Below are 23,302 nucleotides of genomic sequence, written 5' to 3'. Positions count from 1 at the left end.
GCCATTGTCACTTTGACTTATAACCCAAATGGATTTGATTAGAAGGGCAGACAACTTTGGTATCTTGATGCTCCATGCGATAAAATAGTTCTTTGCACTTTTCAAGTTTTCGTTTTCTTCGCTTCAACTCATTCGGCGATTGGACACTTTCACAATTTCCTTTTGATATTGGTATACAGTAACGAGTTTTACATGTCTCGCGGGCACACCCGTTCCAGGCGTGTATATTACTGTTCCCAATAGTCCAGAGACTTCGTTTACTGGCACTAAAAAAAAGAAATTGATTATAAGAAAATTGAAGTTGGTTGCGTAAAATCTTGAACATACCTGGGAGTAGTAAGGGGGAGAGACAGGAACACACTTGAATGGGCTGGCGCAGACGGTTGGGCCGCTGTTTAAAGAACAATTTCAATCAGGAAACAGAGCTCTGAGGATGAGCAATAAAGTCTTACGTGTATCCGTTGCCTCCACACTGACCCCATTGGGTCTGAGTGGGGCCAGCAGTGGTACTGGTGGTGGACGCGGGGGCGGAGGTGGTCGAAGGCTTGGTGGTTGTGCTCGACGATGGTGCGACGGTAGAGCTTCCAGACGGCGCGCTTCCAGCAAGAGGCCCTGCAATGCTCGTCGTGATGGGCGCCTGCTCGACAAAGATGCCGGACCAGAACCAGTCCTCAGGCGCCGAGTTGGTGCCGCCGTTGGGCAGGCGGAGGACACCGATGTGCCAGTCGGCCGAGTTGGTCGACGGGCTCGCGGCCTTGTTCGCGACGACCTGGGTGAGTGGGGACGAGCCGGTGGAGAACCAGAGGCCGACGGTGCTGGAGGAGAAGTCGACATCGTAGGCGAAGTTGTACCAGGTGTTGGGGGTGAGGGTGGTGGTCCACTGCGAGACTCCGCCGATGTCCCAGCGCAGGAGGGGGTCGGAGGTACCTTGTTCACCCGAAATTAAACCGAATTTGAGCTCGGTGAAGTGGCTCTCGAAGCTGTAGGTAATGTTATCTCAGTAGAAGGTCAATCAGAAAAGAGATAAATACATACAATGCAATCTGGTGTTCGAATCCAGGGTTAGGAGCGTTTGTCGAGGAGGTGGAGAGGGAGAAGTGATAGTAGAGGTGACCAGTTCCGAGGTTAGCGCTGGTCTGGGGGATAACCTCAGTGCGTTCCATGGTCTGACCGTTCCAGAATGCGGTTCCGTCCTAGTTGACGTTTCAGTAAATGTTCTTAAATGGAAACCACGACGTTTGCTCACGATGGTCGTCCTGAGACCCTGAGCATCAGTAGTATCAGCGGGGTTCTTGAAGTTGGGTGAGACACCAAGGTATGTAGAGGTCGCTCCGCTTCCGTGGATGTACCATTGCCATGGGGCGATCTGGTTTGACCAAGACCCTAGATAGGGAGTCAATAACTGGAACATAAAATTTAACTAGTAGACTCACATTTGTCAAAGTCAGCAACTGTGAATGATGAGTTGAAGAAACCGTTCCAGAGGATGGTTCCGGCCGTGGCCTGGGACACCAAGAGAGATAGGAGGCAAAAAGCAGACTTCATATTGACCCTGAACAACACCGAGTGAGCGTTTGAAGAGAACGAAGATTGAAAACCACTCACTTGTTTTATAGCAACACAAGTAAAAATCCCGTTTATTGACTTCGCCGAAGCCATATTATGCGAGGAATCGTCAACTACGCGTTGCGATAATGTTCCGAGGTGCGTGGGGTACTCTGGGGAACATCTTCGGGTGTGTGGAGATGGAGAGAGGGTATCGAGCATGACCTACTCCGCTGCCAGAGATGAAAAAGGTCGGCTTGTAGTCGGAGGCCGTGCAATTTGCTCAGAATGAATTGGAATAGGCGTTAAGCTGATTGTGAACGATTGGTGGCGGTGGTAGCCCTTTCCCAACATAACCGGAAAAGGCTGAAGATGGTGAAATCGGGACACATGGCGAATAGGGTGCAGACGGGCAAGGGGACTATTGCATGGGTTTCGGACCTCAGAGAAACAAGAATTCGTAGATTGCAAAAAAATGTTTAGTTTGTGGCGAAGACAAGGTGAAAATGGAAGTCATTGATGAACGTGATGGCGACAAAAAAACATGACAGCTAGAGAAATCATTTGCTTGGTCCGCACTTCTGTTCCAAACAAATGACGTAGCCATTCCAAATGTTGCATTTGTACTGTTGAGGTAAACAAGGACAGAAAGATAAAAGAACGTGAAAAAAATATCAACAAACCTGTGAAAATACTCATTTTCATAGTCAAGGACGTCTTTATGGTGTAGCTGAACCTTTGGCTGACCTGTAATAACCTCAGTATGTTGTTACAGATCTATTAATAGTTCAAGTAAAAGACGAGCTTCGCATGTGGTTAGATTCCGGGAGGCAATAACTTTTGTCAGTCCGATAATTGTCCAGGAAGAGCCATTTTATTACAAGCGTATATGGAAAGCTGTGATATTGAATCCGACAATTTAGCTATTACAATTGGCTTACCCGTAATCTGTCAACGGTAGGTAACCATTAAGGCAGGAAGATGTTCGCAGCTGCAATAAATCTAATACATGATCAAAGTAATCTTATCGGGTGTTAATCATGTAAGCCTAGGAATGTTATTTGGCGCATGAAGTATGCACCTTACTCATTCTTCACTGCAATATCATCCAAAACCTACCCGGATTAGCTGGAAAGCAATCTTTTACGGTGATATCAGGGCCACAATCAAGATATAAGATTGATTTCCAGCCAAGTCAGGTAGGTAATTACGCTATATAATCTGACTAATAGAGTCGCAGCATGTTTTTAGTTTAACTGCAAGAACTTCTCTTGTTTTGTCTTCCAGTTAACATACGGGCATTTACTACAGTTTGATTTCCACTCAAACTGGAGTTCATTATGACATCTTAATCTGGTACTTGATGTATTAGATAAGTTAAGAGTTCATCTTTTTTAAGGTAAAAGAAATTTCTGCGTTGAATTCTACTTTGAATATCTGTGCAAGATACGAGTCTTTCATAGAAGTGAGTTTTATATTCGGAAAATCCCGACGTGTTTGTTTGATGTATGATTACTCTGAGAATTTCAGCGTTGCTTTATATGTGAGATGCGCCTTCGGAGACTCGGGAAGTGCGTTAATTTAGATTTGCGAAATGAACCAAAGATTGACTCCAGGAGTGCTTTACCAAGGTTACTGAATCGGTTTCCCACCACGCTTCCGGTATGGGTGCTGTGTCATTTACACCACTTCTGAGACTGCATCCGTCGATTTCCTAAACTCTGACTCGGAGGTTCCCATTGACCTTTCCCGTCGTCAAGATCAAAGTTCAGCTGACCCCAAGAAGACAATGCTGAGGGAATGGCGTTCCGAATGATTGATGCATCATTAAATCACCTATCATTCTATAGTTAGAAGATCAAAGTCTGTGATCCCGAGTAAACCAATACCTGTAGTATATGACGAGCGTTTATGAATGTGCAAAAAAAATGGTGAGAGAGGATATATATGGATAAATTGTGATGTTCACCCGTTTTTCTAGATGTGATCACCTACCATCTCGGACTCCTGGATTCTTGAAATCCATCATTCACACAGAGGTTTGTTATTTATGAACTAGAATGATTTCCAAATATAATTAACGGGTACGATTGTCTCAAAGCCAGAGAAGTTCGATGAACATATGGCACCCATCGAGTAATTCGCCCAAAAGAGTGAATTATCACACAGAATGACTTGTAAAGTGAAATTCATTCTGAAGCGAGGATCTATAAGAGCAAGTCAACGAGGATCTCGTAGTTCCCGTATTCCTAGGTCTCAGAGGATTTTCTACACTCATCATGCATGCGTTGCAATTCATTGTCTCATTTCTGGCATTAGGAACACTCTCTGGTTATGCAATCCCTTCACCAGAACCAAAAAGCTCGAGACAAGTTCCGAGCATTGTGGGAACGCTGAACACGCTTCAAAAGCAGACGTCGTTCATCCTCCCAGAGATCAGTAAGATGCATCCTCTGAGCGCTCTGCCTTTTTTGCTCACCTGTATTGTCTTTGTGATATAGAATCCATCGTTGCAAGCGGAGTAGCCACCAAGAGTTCGATATCACCACTAATTGCTAGTGTCGTGAGCAATGCCAACACAGCGCACACTTCGTTGGCACTTGTCACCTCACCCGCGCCTACGGATACCGATGCGGAAGCAGCAGCGGCTATCGTTGCAATTATCGGGGTACGTGTTTGCATAGATCAAGAATAACTCAATTAAAAGAGTGAGGGTTTAAATTGATATGCCAATTTCAGCAAATCAGCAGCACTCTGCAAGGCGCTCTGGTCATCCCGGGACTTGACGACCTGATTGATGAGCTTGGACTCGATCCAGCTCTAAGCCAAATTATCTCGGGCGTGGATGGAGTTCTCCTTGGAGTGACCGATGGAATTGCACAGCTGTGAGCATTATATATTTTCTGGAACAAAGTTTTACTTTTTTCTGACCAATTGGAATCTTTCTTACAACCCAGTTTCCGTGATGCTGGGTTCCCTGATGTCGCAAACTTCCTGGATGACCTTTCTTTGGACCTCACTTTGCTGGCTCTGGGGATAGTGGTGTAATATGCGAGATAATGAGGTTGTATTAGTAGGAAGGTGTTGGAGCAATACTACCAATGTGTACAGTAACGGAAATACAGTTTTCTTTTAGTCCTAGACCTTCAGACCAAGTAGCTCGGTAAACTGGTCTTCTGATTACAGCGGTCGTGGACTATTAGAAATTATTAAACAATGTCCAATGTAATGACCCCTCTGAGCCCTTTCTCTGTGTCAGTTAGACTTTGAGCATTCCGAAAACGCATATCGTCATCGGAACGTGTATCAGAAGCATTTGCATTCTTGGAACTCCTAAGAGCAAGTCTTGCGACCATGACAGTCGGAGCGAGACCCTGGTTTATCGTGCATTGATTCAGATAATAAGTAGCGTCCAATTGCGATCAGAAAAAATACTTACTGATACATTCATCAGTAAAGTTGTTACATAGTAGTCCCACTGGGATAGCGGAGACTCTATGGTGTAGGTCTGCGGTATCACACCAGCCACAGCAGATAATGTCAGAATCACAGAGTATATCGCAGAGGACTCCACAATGATCACTAGAATCCGAGTGTATTGCGATTCCGAATGCAGGGCTCCGTTTTTGAACGCAGAGAAAAACATCCATCCGATGAGGAATGTGGTTGTGGCCGTGGTACCGAGTGATGTGAATTGCTGGGCAGTCGCAACTTTATTCTCTATGCTTGCCTCCTCTGGGCTGCTAATCAAAGGAATGGTTGCTTGGAGGACTAAATCTGCGACTGATAGAGCTGTAGGCAGCTTGAGAATCCGTTGAATGGCCTTGTCAGAAAGAGAAACACACCAATTTCTGCTCCGTAAAGGATTATGGGAAATGCGATGACTTTTAAGCGCCTTCCCCAGACATGATAACATCTCCAAATCTGTCAGTCGGCGGGTTTAATAAAGCTAGCTGTGTATCTAGACTGGGTACATACGAGGAGTCCATCTGAGACGATAAACGATGCGCTTAACAGTGCGCTGTTAACGGTGGATAACCACAGCGGTGCACTAAGAGACTCCCAAAAGATTGAATCCCTCGAGTCTCCATGAACGATGAATGATACATTGAGGAAGTACCATTGCAAAATAGCATCGGTAATAGAGAGAAGATAAAGGAGTGATATTGCAGCTAAAACCACCTGCCGAGAGACCGTAGATGTGCTCTTGAAGACTGTAAATATCCTAGGTAAATCGTAAAGTTTTTAACACAAGCTAAAGAGGTTACAGAGAAGGTACACAGTGCCACCATAGGTGACTGTATATATCCCTGCAGAGTTCGTTATATTAATCATGATGCTCAATACCGCTTTCGAATTCGGGAAAATACCAATCAGGAGGTTTCCAAGCATAGAGCTGTTTAAACTGGCGTATAATATGTGGTTTTCGATGTTGGCTGGTATCGACAAATCTCCTTGGCTGGCCATCTCTGAAGTGGGTCGGTAACATCTGAAAGATAGGATGAGACCATGTTTATATTTGAGGGTTCATCTAAAAGCATTGCTAAACCTGTAGAGTGTGGAGCGCGTAAAGGTCCTGGGTTCAACCAACTGTCATTTCACAATGACACACTGTTGGCAATGATTGTTATTTCAATAATGAGGTGTATTATATCATTACTGTAGCCATATTGAGCTGGGAATCTGAGCAGTGCTCAGGCTTTCACTTGTAGCCGTCTCGGCCAGCAGCCCAAATATCTTACATTTGTGATAGTTAGATTGTCTGTACGTTAGAATCGAAGCTCAGCGACGTTTACTGCTGTTGATCATCATGAGCTGCCCATCCTGTCCCCCTGAAACGGCTAAATTCATAGAATTTGCAGGCTCATTTGTCTCCTAAATAAATAAAAGACATTCCCCCCAAGGAAATTATAACACTTAATTGAATGAAGGGCGTTCTACAAGGAAATTTATCAAGTTCCAGAGGCGTAAGCCGTTGAAAACCTCTTGAAAATCTCTTCAACAGATATCACAAAATACTTGGTGGGATTGGATTCAGAGCATTGACAAGTTGATGGCCAAATAAACTGATCCGTAGTGGATATTTCCAACCGGCAGTCTTTCACCAACACGACTGCTGTCATAAGTGTGAGTATCAGTTCTGTTCTGCTACCTCTGTATCGAGGGGATCAGATTCGTGACAACTAGCGTTGATGAACTGAGGAAGAGATGAATGAATCAACGTACGTCACGTTGGTTGTGTGTGTTCGCAAAAAAAGTAGAATGTGTAGTTCACTTGTTTTTGAGTATATATCTGCTTGAAGAATCGACTAGATGCTGATATTAGTGCCTCTGTCTTCTTGCTCTTCCAACATCTCATTAACATGTCCGGTTGTTGTGATCAAAGCTGGGATTTTTGTAAACCCAACAGTAGGGGTACACGGAAGTGGCTGACGGCACGGTCAGCATATATGCTGGATATATGGTATGTGTTTTGGATCCAGAAGGGAGTAATTGAGGTGACGCACCTTTGCTGCCTTGCGAGCCTGATGTAGCATGTCTTCTTGCTCGTCGGTATGAGGACGTGCGGAGGGGGGGAACGATGTATGCAAACAAAAATATCCGCGCATTAGGTCTTCATAATGTACATATAGGGCGTATACTAAATCGTTAAATACCGTTCTATTTACTTTAAATAAGCATGATTTAAACAGGACTCTGATCACTTTGTTGAGTTCTATGAGACTCCTTTATGTCGGCATTTTTATCATTTACAGAGGCTTGTCTGTGAATGGAATAGGTGTTGTCTCCGCTGATGGAACGTTGACTTTGAAAACTGTCTTTTCCATGATTCAAGCCGAAGTTCAGTCCGGTGATGTGTGTAACGGTTGCAGATGAAGCCGCTTTGCTGTTCGTAATCGAAAGTCGTGCAACCATGACCGTTGGAGCCATTCCCTGGTGACGACAAGTAAGGATTATATAGAATAAGACAAGAATTATGCTGCGAACGTACTGAAACGACAATAAGGGTTGACTGAACGTAGTATCCAATTGCATACAGAGGCAAGGTGTACAATGGGGGGACCACCAAAGTCAACGCAAGGAACAGGAGAACGACCGCATATACCGCAGAAGACTCCACAATTGTCACCAGCACCCGGCTATATACCGTCTTTGACCGCCAGCTGTGATCGACACCAGTGTATATTCTGAAGCCTATAAGCACCGTGCAGGCTATAGTGGTTGCAAGCGATGTGAATATGAGGCATATTGGAATATCGATCTGAAGTGCGAAATTTGTTGTCAGTCCGTCTAGCACTGTGTTGGTGATAGATAGGCCTGTAAATGTTTGTATTAGTTGGATATATCGCAAGAATCAGCAGCTCACGGACCAATCTCTGCTAGCCATAGCAGTGATGGAAGGGCAATAACCTTGAGCGATCGGCCCCATACGTGATAACATCTCCATATCTGTTGATCTACATTAGACCCACCATGTACGCATTCTAATAAAACAACATACCAATAGCCCATCTGATATGACAAGCATAAAGTCTTGTATGCATTCAAAGATAATCGCAAGCCACAACGGAACATCCATCAGCGTTGCTCTGAAAATGTCTTCGCGCGTATCTCCATGAACCATTAATGTTACGTTCAAAAAGTACCATTCCAAAACGAAATCTAGAACGGCAAGAATGTAAAGGGCAGAAATTGCGCTTAGAACCACCCGTCTACTGGTATTCAAGGGCTTTTCATTGACTGTTTTTATATGTTAATGTCCGGGTTTAGTGAGTGTGAATAAACGGACATACGATACACGTATACCGTTCCGCCGTACACCATTGTGTACACACCTAACCACAGCGCCTATCAGAAATATTTCAAATTAACTAGGTAAAAAAGACTGACCCATCAGCAAAGTGAGAAGGATAGAGCTGTTGATATTAGCACTGATGATACTCTCTTGGACGCTAACGGAATAGCGGGGTGCAGACATTGTGACGATGTGCTATACCCTCCGAATGAAGCTCATTTTATAGAGTGTTTCCAACCGGGTCTGCCATTGTAGCGAGAACATACGGTAACCAAAGAATGCCGTGCAGCAAGATCGACTTAAGGGGAACGTTACCAACGTAGCGACCGAGAAAAGACCCTCCGTCTACTTGCATGCGAAGACTAATAGGGCGATCGACGCAGATAATCCTCTTTGTGGTTGAAACGCTGATCAGGAATCTGTCAAAACTTTGCAGAAGACGCCTCATTGCAAGTTCTAGTGCAATTGAACATAGCGTTTCTGCCTGTGCCTGTCATGTCGGATGGTCTCGTACCGCTCTATTTTTGGTTCTATGCCAACTTGAAGGACATGATGCCAAGGAGCTGATCTAAATATAGTGCCTGCGTAATGTGCCAATACCGAGCGCTCAGTCGCAGGTTTTCAACATCCAATTAGAAGGGTCGAGCGGCCATAATGTACCCCTGGAAGGAGAAATGAAGAAGGGTTAACATACGGGAAGTCCAAAGAGGTACTTCGCGTTGTTGGATGAGTATATGGACAAACCAGCGCTCATGAATGGAGGATGTACACGAACAAATTAAAAGGCTGTGCAGTGGAATATGTGCTTCATAGAGAGTTTGGACCTAGAAGACACTGATGATGAGAGGCGCGATAACAGATGTACTTACGTCAAATGCATGAAGCGAATACTTCTCCTGAGCAATTTCCAGGTTTGGATCTCAGCCCTTGACGGGCGACTTGGTGGTATCAAATTGGTTATAAAAGCCCGGAAAATGCAAGAAAAACTTCGGAAAATCATACACTTCGTCTGTCAAGTCAAGCAAGTAAGTCTCATTTTACTGTATGTATACTTATTGCTCAATACCAACAGGCTGATCTCAAGCAATAACGGCCATGTCCCAAATGACAGCTAATGGATGTATCCAGTCAGACAGCCCCAGTACCTTCACGGCGATCTTCATGCTTACGAGTGGTCAGCAAGCAACGTTCATTGGATCATTCGTACCTAGTGTGCAGACATTCATCTGCGATACTGCAACGCTGACCTACACCAACGAGGACGACCTCATCTCCTCCCGTGATTTCAGCGGCCCACTTGGTAGTAACGATTTCACGCTCACCTTCACTAATAATGTTATCATTTCTGGAACATTAAACCAGCCCATTTTCCCACCCAATAACATCGCTGGAGACGGATTTTGGACTATCCCCTAGTCTAACATATCAGCTTGATATGGATTTAGCTATTTCCGAATTTTCGTTGAATCTATGACAAGGAAAGAATATTGGACTTAACCAGTAAATCGGAAGTCGCCGAAGTTTAATGGAAGCAGTACCTCGCAAGAAAGGGCGCGTTTCGCAGAGTAGTGTACGTACTGAGTACCTCAAAGTGGACATACGCGGACACTTCACGTCCATCAGAAGAAACTCACCGTACATGCGCGATTCGTTTGTTGGATACCTCACCTTTCAAATGGTCGGTGGAGATGTGAAAAAGGCAGAGAAGGCGATCCACAAGTGGGATTCGCCAATTGCCACATCAACAATCAGAATTAGTGCTACCCAAGGCCCAAGATGCATCGTAAATCAAGTCGTGGGTGTGAAGCAGAATGGGAAGGAGAGGGAGAAGGGGGCTGTGAACAGTTTTTACGGATCGGTATTGAAACAACCAGATGAAGACGCATATACGAGCACGCATTCGGGCTGACTGAGTATTGGATATGGAGGAGAAGAGAAAAGAAACGGCGATTAACAAAAACCTTGTCGTCTCGTCAGTGAGCAACGTGAGTAGGAAAGTCATGGTGTTGAACGCAGAAAATGATGGCTGGAATGTACAGTCGACAGTTAGAGGGAATATATCCATGTCCATATGCGGCAATGTGTGGGAATGATCAAGACTAAACAACAGTCTTAGCCGTAGCGAAGCAAGGATGACATATGCAGCAAAGAAAGGCAGATAATTTGGATGCCTCAACTAGGCGCGTGAGACTTCAGAACAAGGTCTCCCACAGAGTGAACAACCCTGGAAGTGGCAAAGCAACAGAGCAGGCGGAAGATTGAGACAACGAAATTGACAGTAGATGGTTCAGTTCATCAATGCGGGTAGGGTTCATGGTAAATGATGTCTGTAGCCCGACAACAGAGCGCATATATGCACCTTGGGATGCAGAAGGGAAATCTTTCAGCGCATGAGGAAAGACACCAGCGTATCCCAGGAGATTCCAATCGAATACTGCTGCACACGCAAGCAGATACACCGATCGACTCGGTGGAATATGCTGTGCCACTCCTCAGAATCACGCTACTCCCCGCATCCAACCCATATATGACCGGTCACATCATTACACGGGGAAATATTGCCTGAGCCGACATCCTGAGAGGTATATGCACAGCAGAAGTGTCATCGAGGGATGTAGGGAGATAAGGAGAAATTTGGATAAATTGCCGCGAGCTAAAAGTCGCAAAGCTACTGAAAATAGGGGTCAGAGCCACACCAAAATTGAGGAACTCACTTTTACTCTCCGAGTTGTTTAGAGAAAAATGCCCATAAATTTTAACAGTAGGTGTATACACTTTCGTCGCCGGCATTCGTGTATGCGACATCAGAACATCGGGGAAAGAGACAAAAACTAAAAAAAGTTGGGACCTGCAAAAAGCCTCGAGAATACCCGACGGGAAATACCGAAACTCTACGATCACGTGCTACCTTTTTTTCGGTCTTGGATACCGGTCTGGCCTTTTCACTCGCTCCTTCCTCACCCCAGCAGTCAATTGTAATACTGGGATTTAAAAAGAGAATGGGCTTACATATTTGCTTATTCTAGAGAGTTGGACATTGCTTTGATTTGCCACCGTAGGTGTATGTCCGATAACGCCGTTGAATGCCGATGTGACGAAACCTGAATGAAACCCTCGTAGAAGCTTTGCAAGGCTGTCAATCCGATTTCCAATTGATTGTCGCAAGACTTCGTTTTCATTTCAAGTCCCCGCAGTTGTATCATTTGGAGTTTTATTAGGGCACATATCTGTCTCTTACGGCATAAAGTTTCATATCCAACGACACTTCTCACTGCGGGCGCCGACTGCTGTAAGTTAAACATACAGCAGTAAACTTACATGTCTTATGTAAGTTTAGGTGTATGTTCAACTTACAGCATATGTGTCGGGAAAACAAAAATTTAACAAAGACATATTGTGTTTGGTGGCTGTATGCCGACCAAACACAATTGCTGTAAGTAGACTGTAAATAGAATAAACACCTAAATTACACAAATTGTGTTTGTCCGGTGTTAGTAAAACATACACATTTTCTCACTGCTGGCGCTGATACATATTTGATAGAAAAATATGTATCGGTAATTATGTTTCTTGTTGGTTTTTGACATATTTTTCTCGTATATAGAGTCCGGGGTTACCCAATTAGGGAAGCCCGAAGCCTATATTCCAATAAAATACGTCAAAAAAATGTAGGAAACATAATTACTGGGTCTTATTTTCTTTGAAAATATGTATGAGCGCCAGCGGTGTCTGTAAGTAATACAAACAGCACTTACTGTAAGTAGAAATTACACACAAAGAAAACAATTTGTGTATGTTATACTTACACAAGTTTTTCAATTCATTTAATGGTGTAAGTCTGACATACACAAATAGTGTTCTTTGTATGTAAATTTTACTTACAGCAAGTGCTGTTTGTGTCATTTACAGAAAATGTGTATGTTTTACTAACACCGGACAAACACAATTTGTGTAATTTAGGTGTTTATTTTATTTACAGTCTACTTACAGCAATTGTGTTTGGTCGGCATACAGCCACCAAACACAATATGTCTTTGTCGAGTGTTTGTTTTTCATACACGTGTGCTGTATGTTGAATTTACAGCGAAACTTACATAAGACATGTAAGTTTTCTGCTGTATGTTTAACTTACAGCGGTCGGCGCCCGCAGTGTCTGTAAGATGGTAACAACTTGTGATCTTCAAGTGACTTCAGTCATGGCGTCTGTATGTTTTGTGATGAAGAGATATGACCTTGAAGGATTAATTAGAAGGGCATCGTACACACCGATCACGTCATATAATTTATAGCTTACCAGATTCTGCTATGTATAATATATTCTCCCACAACGCTTAATTCAGTGGCGGATCCCCTCTGGCGAGGTATCGCTTCCTCCCTCTAATCTCCTTTCCAACCATCAGATGGAGAATGACCTCTGTCGCATTGCATTGATAATCTGTCAGCCATCACGGGAAACTGGAAATCATCAAATTTAAAGGTCTTCGAGGTACCCATGGATCAGAATATAGGCAAGTAATCAGGCTTATATACATAGAAATGCTTTGTCTCTGGGATAAACACCACCAGTTTAGACTCTTCTCAAACCGTTCAATGTCCCCTTCCACATGAATTCTCTTGCAAAAGTTATTAGTACAGCCGTGAGGGAATATGAACACCTAGTGGTTCGTGATAAATGTAGTTGTGAGTATGCTTCGCAGAGACCATGGTATCAAACTATCAATTCAAGAACCATTCATTTGTTGTGTATGACACCACCATGACTTTCCTTCAGCATTCGTGGCATTTTGTTAATTTTAAACAGGACTTGATACACCCCAAACATAGACCACGCCGCGGAGGTTGCTAAACATTGCACAATGTCAAGCCATATTTGCGGTTGATAAATACCGAGAGCGACAAGAGAGACCTCGCTTGGTGTAGAAGTGTACGATTCAACCTCAGGTTCTCCTATCTCCGTTTTATGGATTCAGGACAATTAATCAGCCTCCTTCGTGTAATCAAACAAATTGAATACGCACGATGTATGTCATTCCAATTCCTTGTCTGGGAGGCATTCACTCAACTATTACTTCTAGTGGCTCCTATCGTGTGGTATCTCTACGACTATGGTAAAGTTCACTTTCGATATACTATTTTGTGAACGTTCTGATCTCCAAATTCGTAGTCATCACTTTGGACAACGAAATATCTTTGTTTTGGGTGCTACCTATGCTCTTTCCTTCTCGATGAAATATAGGTCTAATCTGAGCTTGTGTTCGGACAGCCAGGAAAACTTACCTTTGGAAAAATAATGTTCTTCGTGGTGGGTTTGAATGTTGGATTATTCTATACTTCGACTATCTCACAGGCTACTTAAATGGCAAAATCGTTACTACGTTTTGGCAACAGCATTGCAAGTCGTTCTGCCTAGCCTCAAATAAAGTTTAAATTTCATTTTTTCTCTGCAGAGTAGAGCTTTATGGTGCGCCTAACAGTTCTGGACCCCTTAAATGAGCTTACGATTGGTTCCTGTTAGCATATCTCTCCCTAAAGGTGTCCCAGCAGGTATATTTCTATCTCACGCTCAGTAAATATTAACATTTATGTGTTATTAGTTGTAAGAAAGGACTCTCCTTGATTGAAATAATTAGCTGAATGCTAAATAATGCTTGATGTTGTCCCTAGCTGTGAGTATTCCGAATCCATTTAATCATTGTGTAATTTACACAAATATCCATTGACCCACCTAGGCAACCAATTCTCCCTCTGGCAAGTGGTCACGATCATGTTAACCCCTGTAATTAATCAAGGCGTGTTCTTACATCTCTCCAACTTTGAAGCGTCTCAAATAATTTGCTAACCAAGCAATTCTGACTGCCTGTAGTGATCCTGCAAATGCGGATTTATGCACTGTACTCCTTCAATCATATGGTTCTCATAGGATTGCTAGTAGGATTCGCCGCCACAACAGCAGTTGAAATATGGTTTGTAGCTACAACTTCGGTCGTAGGTGAGTACGCAAACCAATTTTGCTGCTCCATTGCATCCAGAAATACCGCCATGTCACTAACAAAAATCTCATGGCAGTACAAGTAGTAAATATCCCTGGCGGGACGTACTGTGCCCCGGAGGAAAGCAGCTTAACTCGCTTCTATGCAAAGTTTTGGATCCCGCCCCTGTTGTTTGAGAGCGTTCTGTGTGCAATGGCCATCCGGAAGGCGGTGAAGGGTAGTAAAATTGGTTCGAATGTCTCGATTTTTATTAAGGGTAAGTCACTCATGGAGGTCATGGTGCGGGACTCTGTCCTATACTTCATTGTGTAGGTGTTTAAATCCATTTTGGTGATGAAAAGAGGATATTATTTGCTGATTATGACGTATGTGTGTTTAGCATTGCGATGGCGTATATTATGAGTATACTGTGGTGGAACTACTATCCCCCAGTGAGAAAATACTCTACTAGATTGACTCAAAAAATGTCATTCAGCTGACGCTTCGTCTAGCCAATGCTGGATGCTCCCATCCCCTATCTGACGGCCGTATCGGCTATACTAGGAAGCAGGATACTAATCAACTTACGTTCCGCCGTCTCCCCCAGGGAAACAGGCATATATAGCCTGCGAGCGAGGAGCCAATGGTCATAATTACAGTCAGCGGAGACAGTACGGGATACGATTTGTGAAGATGGATACGGTGCTATGTATTTACAGTCCCTTGTATACGCTGAATGGATGTATGGCGCGTTGTTAGCGCATCGGTTTAATCTGGTCGCAGTGCATCAGTATCAGTGTTCCCTTTACGTTTGGTATCGCTTTTGAAGCCCTTTTTGAGACCTTTAAGGTCGTGTTAAGACGTCAATTAAGTGTACAAATATATATTGGTTTAGAACTTAAAATAACCGACTGCATGCATTTCTATTCCCAACTGGGAGAGCCTTGCATACTTCGGTGCTTTTCCTTGACTTTCCACCTGCTTGACACTGCCCTTCTTGACCGTGCTGCCTCCAGATAATCTCTGTTTCTAGCCATGAATGATATCTCGGTTGAGGCTAGAGATTTCCCAGTTATCGTGTGTAAAACATGCCGAAGCAATCTCTTTTCCTTTATCCCGTTTCAAAAGGCTCTGGCATCGCAGACCCTGCTCGGTGGATCCTCCTACTCAACTACATGGGAAGACGTACAGAACTCTGCAGAGGCTGAGTGCACCTGGTGTAAGCTTCTTTTGTCTGTGAAGGATGAGGCGATCCCTATCGATGAGGCCAAACTCAGTGTGACGGTTGGGTTCCGCACGCAGATTGAGAATCCAGGTACGATGCTGAAGGGGCGGAAGACCTTGAGGCTGGGGATTAACGGTCGGCCGAGTGCGACGTTTTATACCTATACTAAAGAGGGCAGGTTCGACTTTTTCTACGGGTGCTTACCTCACTGATGATCTTTAGATGACGCTGCTGCTCGGTATATCAACGCAAGGGACCTTGTACGCTGAGTGTTGTCCCCTAAGAGCTATAGGCAAGCACTAGACTGTATGGCACATTGCATTACTTATCATCATGGGTGCCCAAAGCCGCAGAAAAGCAGGCTTCCAACCCGTGTTATTGACTGTGCTAAACCAATGACACCAAGGATTTTCATCACCAAAGGCATGATGGATGAATATGTAGCACTGAGTTACGTGTGGGGAGAACCGCAGCCATGCACTACAACCGAGAACATCGATGTGCGTATGAAAAAACTTGATCTCGAGGAACTACCGAAGACAATCCAAGACGCTATCATTGCCACCCATCGTTATGGGCTACGATACCTCTGGGTGGATGCTCTTTGCATTCTTCAGGACTCTCAGGCCGATAAAAACTGCGAGATTTCCGATATGAGACGGATTTACCACGATGCGCACCTCACCATCGTCGCCGCAAGTGCTGGAAGGGTCAGCGAAGGGTTTATGCAAGACCGACCAGATTCAACTGTGGAGAGGGACACACGAGTGCCGTTTTTGTGTCCGGATCGAACGTTGGGGTCCGTTTGTCTCTCGCCAGTCTGGAAACAGTATGAAGAGTTGTCGGAGCCTGTCAGCAGTCGCGCCTGGTGTCTACAGGAGCGCATGCTTTCACCAAGATCTATGATCTACGCCTCACATACATTGCAGTACTGTTGTCAGACAGAAACAGTAAATATCGGAGACGCCGTGTGTCCATCTGTCAGTGGAAAGCGGCTGCCCAGGGCCGTCTTTAACACTTACACAGGTGGGGTGGATAGTATCCCCTCGCAGCGGGAGATGGATGAAGCCAGACGCGCATGGAATTATATCCTGGAAGACTATTCCCAGCGCAACATGACCGCGCCTTCTGACAAGCTGGTAGCCCTTTCGGGTGTGGCTGCTCAGTTCCAACGTGTCTGGCCTAGGAGCGAGTACCTCGCCGGTATATGGCGGCATACGCTGGTAGAAGACCTCCTCTGGCTCAAGAACTACGCAAAAAGGCACCCGCGTCCAGTGCAGTACCGCGCGCCATCTTGGTCGTGGGCGGCAGTCGACGGACATGTCAATACAGGGACGGAAGACGATTCAAGGCTGGACACTGACAGATACAGTATTTCGGAGTGTAAGGTTGTCTACTGCAGTGTGATGCTAGCCAGCGAGATGGTCATATTTGGTGGGGTAGTAGGAGGGGTATTGCAGTTGCGTGCTGCGCTGGTCAGGGTAACGTGGAATCCTACGGCGGAGATGCCTGATTTGTTTGTTTTCCGAGAAGGAGAACGGGTTTGTGTCGCATGTTCATATCCTGATAGTGCCGAGGAAAGCGAATCTGTTGAAGAGGTTTGGGCTGTTCCTGTGAGATGGAACCTTAAAGAATCGTACGCGGTTGGTTTAATTGTTATTGCTGCTGAGGGGGGAGACTTTAGGCGCGTAGGCTACTTTCATTCCACAGAAGATTCAAAGGACTTAGGGTGGTTTGTGTTTGAACAGCTGGTGCAAGTCAGAATTGTATATTTATTTATGTTGAAGATTGTCCGCAACATTGATAATGAAGCTGACTAGTTGATTTCAGTTAAGTAGCAAGATATCATTTCACGATTCTCCCAGTACATATTATTTCCATGTCCTTCAGGGTCTACTCGTTGTGGAAACCGTTTTAACTCGATGGAATACCAGGACGTTCGGATAAAGCCATGTGAACTCTGAGTACCAGGCGGTTGCAAAGAGTGGAAGACATGGCAATTGAGAACCCTACTGGTGCATCAAAAAGTTCCTGTAAAATGAGAGGTAATGTCAGACTCGACACTAGCAAGAAACAGAAGGCCTATCAGCGACACAAGCACAGTTTTTGATATCTTACCAAATCCACTATCCAAATAACCATGCAAACGAGGTATGTGACAGCCATTCTGGTAAGTGGTCAATATGAGATAACCCAATAGTCATGACGCGTCTCTCCGACTTACGCAATGAAATAAAGACCAGAGTCTCTAACTAGGATATCCATAATGCGAATACCCGTTGTGTAGCTGGATTGTGGGCCATATGATTTCAAATTTTTGAAACACAAATATCCTCTACGGATAGCTAGTGCGCAGAGCGTCCAGTCAAAAGCGAAGGCTGGTATCCAAAATGCATATATAAATGTTGGACTATGGGCAACGACGCAGAAGTGTCCTCCTGGTATTGGGATTGCCATAGCATTATGATCTTTACTCGAAATTAATCAGAAATTGTATTTGAAAACGTTAACCAGCAATACTCACCGACTGAGAGCTGTATTACCGTTTGACGGACAACAAACATAGATCCCAGGGATGATAAAACGTAGAAGGGCAGCAGGAAAGCAAGTAGCTTCCGGCTTTTGGAATAGAGGGCATATAGTCTGACCTGAAGAATGGCTGAACATATGAAACTATATCAATTCTCTCTGCATTGTAGACGTGGTGATGCTTGCCTTGCGAAAATAATGTTCCTAGAAATGTTGTCCATGCCTGCCATCTCATGAAGTTTAGGCCTGCGACATATAGTCAGATATTGCACTCATGGAAGGTCTGTAACTAAATGGCTCACAACTGAGACGAAAAGCATAGAACAGAGTTAGCGAATTTTGTTCACAACATCTAGGTGCAAAAAGACATACAACTGAATCAAGAAGTCAGAAAACAACGACAACAATTTCTTTGCAAACACACATACTTTATCATTCACAGCCGGAAAAAAGAATCCTAGATGATTCTTTTAATCAGCGATGGGGAATAAATTCATTACTTAGAATGCTTTAGCTACCATAAAGGACATATCTAGAAAATAAATCAGTAAATGGCATGAGATGCAAAGGAAAAAGCTAACATTGAAGTCCCGAGAAAATAATAGCGATTCTACCATTTACCAGTTCACGGTTGTTCGCTTCTGAAGGGAAAGGCGTAATCTCACTAACCAAAAAGAACAGTATCTTTATGAGTGAGGGTCGTTTACTCTATCATACATATTGAGCAAAATAAATATGAAATGATCAAATGAAACAGGAATTTTGACTGCTTACCCATAGGAATGACACCTAAGATCATTCATATAGTGTCAGTATGCAGTATTTTAATCTGAGCGAAGGAATCAAGGATGTTTGCGCCTACCTCTTGGTCAAATGTGATGACTTTGAATGATTAGGAACTGCATTCACCAAACAACAACAACAACATACTATAATCGTACATGATAATGCAGACAGCGGACACTGATTGATTCAGTAAGCTAGCGGACAGTCAACAAGGTAGGATGGTCGCGCACCTCTAAGGATTCTAGTTAATTGAATTATTTCAAGAGTGTGGACCAGTGTCTTCAGAGACTCCTGTGAGGGTAAAGCAGATGTCGAATTCATGGAACTACAAGTACCACAGTGTGAGAAGGATGGAGGGATGATGGCCTCTTTCCGTTGTTTTCAATGTACAGATCCAATATATGTAGCTCCAATGTTACATGCTCCTGACCTTTGATTATCAGTACGTATTAATAGCACAAACATGTCCTACATTTCTTAGTCATTATTATAGGAATTGCTGGCTTTCTATTCAGGAAACTAGCCATCGGCGCTGAATATCATGATCAATAGTTCGGCCAACATTGAACGAATCTATTGATGTAACCTGTCATCCTATACCCATAGCTTCTGGTATCCGAACAATTTAACAAATCAAATCGTTAGTGGATCCGGATTCAGAGGGTGGATAATTTTACGCAGGGGAAATCACATGTGCGAGGTCCTGATAGTAGACGTTTGGTCGGTTCACATTTGCATTTAATACATGTAGGCCGAATATCCCCCAAGACACCGCTGAAACCGGGACGAAGAAATCGATAGGTTCATATCAATGTCGGGAAAATGTGAGACTGATATGTTCCTCTCATTTGATTATCAGCTTCTATTCATGGCATAAAGTGTCATGAACTCCTTGACTTTTCTATAGACTGTGATGATATTCAGCTTCTTAGCCAGATCAGTTGCCTGTCATCAGCGCTCATCATCAGCATGACCAGTTTCCTACAAATAGTGTACGTTTGGTTCAGAAGATTTTCCTTTCTGCTGCTGAAAGCACCCACCCCACCACGTTTGATTGCGTCTAGCACCGGAAGCAGGATCCGGTTTCCAAAAGTACATTATTTTGGATGTGACAAATAGGCCCAGAAGTTCTCAAGGCCCCCGCATTCAGCCGTGTACGGTCGAGTATCCTGCTATACATCTAAGTTGCAAATTATAAATAAGCTTCGGCTCTGTTACCCTTTAGTCCCACGGGCATTCACACACAGAGTGGTGATACAATCAATCATTCACAGCTACTACGATTTTATCTAGGCGTTAACCAATATGTATTTACACGAATGTTCTTTCTCAACTGCGATATGAAGCATGGTACCAAGTTGATAATGCAATTCGTCAAGCTATCACGACACGAAACATATTTCAATCGTTGTTGTCCGTCGCATGACCGTGGAACTGAGCTCAAAGCGGAGTTTCAATGATGTTGGAAACTGCACCGAACGCTTCTCTACCTCTAAACCTCAACGTGTCCATGTCATCATTCGTTAAGAGAAGCTAAAGGAAATGGCTGCACAAGACAGTCTCTGTGCCATTACATCATTAGGCCTGATGTGTATTCATTTCCCATATGTGGAGGCTGACATGCACTGTAGCGTCCAGCTATGACCCGATCTCATGGACGTTTCAAAGCTGTTTTGGTAAGGGTTCCTTAAGTTCCCCATTCATCTGCTTTACCTCCTTACGCTTTACTCCAGTGAATACTGGCAGACTGATCGACCCAGACTACGCAGCTACTCCTGCCCCCTGTACACCCCTTTCAGTGTCTATTGGCTTATAGACCTGTACTTTGACCGTCAGGTACCGCTTGATCAACATCTTGCCGCCTTCTGGTATGCACACACCTCTTTGGATTAAGCTATCCTTCTTTCATCGGCCAAATCCCTCACCCGACCATCAAATTGACACTCTGAAGTCTATAAGATGGGCCGATAACTCACACCCCAGCCCAGTAATGCCATCTATGAAGTATATGAAAAGATGGAAACGAACGGATGATAACCTGGTGCGTCTGTCGGCACAATTTTGGAAGGTATCTGGACCCGCGATGGTTTAAACGACGCTATGGGAAGCTTGGGATAACACAATTGTCTAAATAAGACTGGTGCGTGCTTCCACACCAACAGTAGCTTCGATCACGGAGTGACAACTTACCCTCATCTACGAGAATGCTCATGAAATACGATTTTGATAGGATTTATTGGATGGTATAAAGGGTGCGTATGGAGAGTGAGCAGATAAGACAGCACATTCATTTCATACTTTAACGTCTTTAGCTGAAGATTCAAAACCAGTATGGCTTTCATCGCAAACCACGTATATACAATTTCCAACAGGAAGCAGTTCAATGGGAACAACATGATGTTGGCCCTATCCCAAGGTAAATTAATCAACCCATTTCCAACTCCAAATGCTACGTTGACCTATACTGACATCATCATCGGCCACACAGCGAGATCAGCAAATGGCACACCATGTCAACTCCACATTGAATCCACCACCGAGGACACATTCAACCAGCAATGGTTGATCAAATCTGTTCCTGGAAGATGCGATGTGTACACGTTGCAGAACATACGCACGGGGACGTATTTGGACTTGAATAATGGGCTTGTGGCGAATGCGACGCAGGTGCAGGGCTGGGAGGGTTTGTCTGCTACTGGGATAGCGGGGGCGGGGATGCAGAAACAGCAGTGGCACATAGGACAGTTGTATAATTACGTACCTTACGATATATTTAAAAATGATGAATTAACGTAACATACGGAGTGATTTACAATAAGTACTAAACTAAAAATAGCCCGTCCCCTACGGTCCAGCTGGAACGGCTAATTTAGCCCTTGCCACACGGGCCATTTATAAATAAATGGCCCCCTCGCTGGCCCATGACGGACCGTCATATTTGACCCGTCTGCGCATCACGGCAAAATTCGGAGCCGACTGCTCGCAGGACTCGTCCACGGGCCGTCATATTCTGCCCGTAAATGAATCACAGGATCAGTCCAAGCCGTAATATTAGCTTGCGGTACCTTATCTACTCCGAAAGCTATGCTTGACGCGGGAAAATATGAGCCGTGTTTGAAGAACCCGGGACATAACATACCCAAAAATTACATTAATCAGTGCCTCCGATAATCGATTCACCTACCAACCCACTGTCTTCAAACATAATGAGTCAGCCCATTGATATGACCCGAGCCCTTTCTACTTACATGCAATCATACATGGCAAGCAAGGTCAACAATGGAATGCCTACATTGATTCCGGAAGATATGACTGCCGAAACATTGTATGAGTGTAATCTAGCTGTTGAAATAATTCTGGAGGCCCGCTCAAATCAAGGTAAGTGCTAAAGAAATTTACCCAAAAGTCAAGGTCTCAGACTGCCTTATACCACATTAGAGCAAACTAAATGGAATGCAAACAATTATATTGAACACTTGTCAGAACGTTGCACTGGAAGAAACGATGCTGTTGAAGACAATCTAAAAAATTTATTTCCACCAATACATCTTCCAATGCTGTATCGGTGCAAACCCGGAACTGTGGCTGATAGTGAGGGGAACATTCTGGCATGGTATTTGCCTGGAATCTTGACGGAAAGACGGGTGGTGAGTGCTTTAAATGAATGTCAGGTAAATATCTGAAAACCTCAGAATTCTACATGGAAAATGCTACAAAATATTGAAGGTCTCATTCGTATGACCCCTTCATCAACTAGCTGGAGGGCCAACAAAACTTACTTCAGACATGAGTCTGCCTGGCTGCGCCCAGGAAATGCCAACTTTTCACCTGCTTGGTTTCAGCAGGGGCATGAGGTAGGGTGTTTTATTCCTTCTGTGACTTATTGATTTGAATGCTTTGGCAGCAATCCAATCCGTTGGAGGTTTCGGCTGATCTCACACATCCCGACGGACTATCATTTATTGCCGGTCTAATGACTACTTCGGCATTGATCGGAGCCATCCTGAGTATTATTCATCCGGCACAGTTTCGGGCCGGAATTGAGTTCCTCGAGCGGATATCGTCTCAACCCGAGATCATTCACAAGGCTGAACTTTTGAAGCATATCCTCACTTTCTGGACTTCCCCCTTTGGCGTCATCAGTGTCATCAGCAATAGGGACACACCTTTTCATCGTGATAACGGGTCTTGTCACCCATGGTATGATTTGCTCATGCCATTGGGCAACTATGAAAATGGGAGAATTGAACTTCCAGGAGTTGGCATAAGGTACAAGTATGATCCAACAACATTATTTGCAATTTCTGGAAGAGTGCTACAGCACGGGGTAATATGTAATGGAGACAGAGCAGTTTTAGCCTTTTATATGCGTAGATTGGTTTTGGAACGACTAGGAGTTAGCAAAGCGGGATGGTCAACTTCCTCCGATATTCTTCAAAACTTGTAGATTTT

General features: G+C 44.1%; 9 protein-coding genes across 9 annotated transcripts; 6 read left to right on the top strand and 3 right to left on the bottom strand.

Annotated features, from left to right (window-relative positions):
- Positions 1-257: 257 nt before the first annotated feature.
- Positions 258-1,545, bottom strand: JR316_0006614 (Exoglucanase 1; the record flags this gene model as incomplete). Its single annotated transcript, XM_047892360.1, has 6 exons — positions 258-266; positions 328-391; positions 453-980; positions 1,036-1,193; positions 1,247-1,383; positions 1,434-1,545. The coding sequence occupies 6 exons, from the start codon at positions 1,543-1,545 to the stop codon at positions 258-260; spliced, it is 1,008 nt and encodes a 335-aa protein (XP_047747642.1).
- Positions 1,546-3,824: 2,279 nt separating this feature from the next.
- On the top strand, positions 3,825-4,593 carry JR316_0006613 (uncharacterized protein; the record flags this gene model as incomplete). The annotated part of the gene is made up of 4 exons (XM_047892359.1): positions 3,825-3,984; positions 4,047-4,213; positions 4,285-4,430; positions 4,503-4,593. 4 exons carry the CDS (start codon positions 3,825-3,827, stop codon positions 4,591-4,593), a joined length of 564 nt encoding a protein of 187 aa, XP_047747641.1.
- A 161-nt stretch (positions 4,594-4,754) lies between these two features.
- On the bottom strand, positions 4,755-6,012 carry JR316_0006612 (uncharacterized protein; the record flags this gene model as incomplete). Its single annotated transcript, XM_047892358.1, has 5 exons — positions 4,755-4,919; positions 4,985-5,337; positions 5,391-5,469; positions 5,524-5,759; positions 5,814-6,012. 5 exons carry the CDS (start codon positions 6,010-6,012, stop codon positions 4,755-4,757), a joined length of 1,032 nt encoding a protein of 343 aa, XP_047747640.1.
- Positions 6,013-7,230: 1,218 nt separating this feature from the next.
- Positions 7,231-8,524, bottom strand: JR316_0006611 (uncharacterized protein; the record flags this gene model as incomplete). The annotated part of the gene is made up of 6 exons (XM_047892357.1): positions 7,231-7,479; positions 7,538-7,863; positions 7,917-7,995; positions 8,048-8,286; positions 8,340-8,381; positions 8,437-8,524. The coding sequence occupies 6 exons, from the start codon at positions 8,522-8,524 to the stop codon at positions 7,231-7,233; spliced, it is 1,023 nt and encodes a 340-aa protein (XP_047747639.1).
- Positions 8,525-9,436: 912 nt separating this feature from the next.
- Positions 9,437-9,757, top strand: JR316_0006610 (uncharacterized protein; the record flags this gene model as incomplete). The annotated part of the gene is made up of 1 exon (XM_047892356.1): positions 9,437-9,757. One exon carries the CDS (start codon positions 9,437-9,439, stop codon positions 9,755-9,757), a length of 321 nt encoding a protein of 106 aa, XP_047747638.1.
- Positions 9,758-15,345: 5,588 nt separating this feature from the next.
- JR316_0006609 (uncharacterized protein) lies at positions 15,346-15,804 on the top strand (the record flags this gene model as incomplete). The annotated part of the gene is made up of 3 exons (XM_047892355.1): positions 15,346-15,387; positions 15,439-15,709; positions 15,758-15,804. 3 exons carry the CDS (start codon positions 15,346-15,348, stop codon positions 15,802-15,804), a joined length of 360 nt encoding a protein of 119 aa, XP_047747637.1.
- Positions 15,805-15,930: 126 nt separating this feature from the next.
- JR316_0006608 (uncharacterized protein) lies at positions 15,931-17,355 on the top strand (the record flags this gene model as incomplete). The annotated part of the gene is made up of 1 exon (XM_047892354.1): positions 15,931-17,355. One exon carries the CDS (start codon positions 15,931-15,933, stop codon positions 17,353-17,355), a length of 1,425 nt encoding a protein of 474 aa, XP_047747636.1.
- A 3,892-nt stretch (positions 17,356-21,247) lies between these two features.
- Positions 21,248-21,646, top strand: JR316_0006607 (uncharacterized protein; the record flags this gene model as incomplete). Its single annotated transcript, XM_047892353.1, has 2 exons — positions 21,248-21,266; positions 21,339-21,646. The coding sequence occupies 2 exons, from the start codon at positions 21,248-21,250 to the stop codon at positions 21,644-21,646; spliced, it is 327 nt and encodes a 108-aa protein (XP_047747635.1).
- Positions 21,647-22,098: 452 nt separating this feature from the next.
- On the top strand, positions 22,099-23,297 carry JR316_0006606 (uncharacterized protein; the record flags this gene model as incomplete). The annotated part of the gene is made up of 5 exons (XM_047892352.1): positions 22,099-22,228; positions 22,289-22,497; positions 22,543-22,704; positions 22,755-23,119; positions 23,225-23,297. 5 exons carry the CDS (start codon positions 22,099-22,101, stop codon positions 23,295-23,297), a joined length of 939 nt encoding a protein of 312 aa, XP_047747634.1.
- Positions 23,298-23,302: the final 5 nt, after the last annotated feature.

This window comes from Psilocybe cubensis, chromosome 6 (assembly GCF_017499595.1).
Source record: "Psilocybe cubensis strain MGC-MH-2018 chromosome 6, whole genome shotgun sequence".
NCBI classification, from domain to species: domain Eukaryota; kingdom Fungi; phylum Basidiomycota; class Agaricomycetes; order Agaricales; family Agrocybaceae; genus Psilocybe; species Psilocybe cubensis.
Note: the sequence above shows the minus strand (reverse complement) of the source record. Positions and strands in the feature narration are given on the sequence as shown.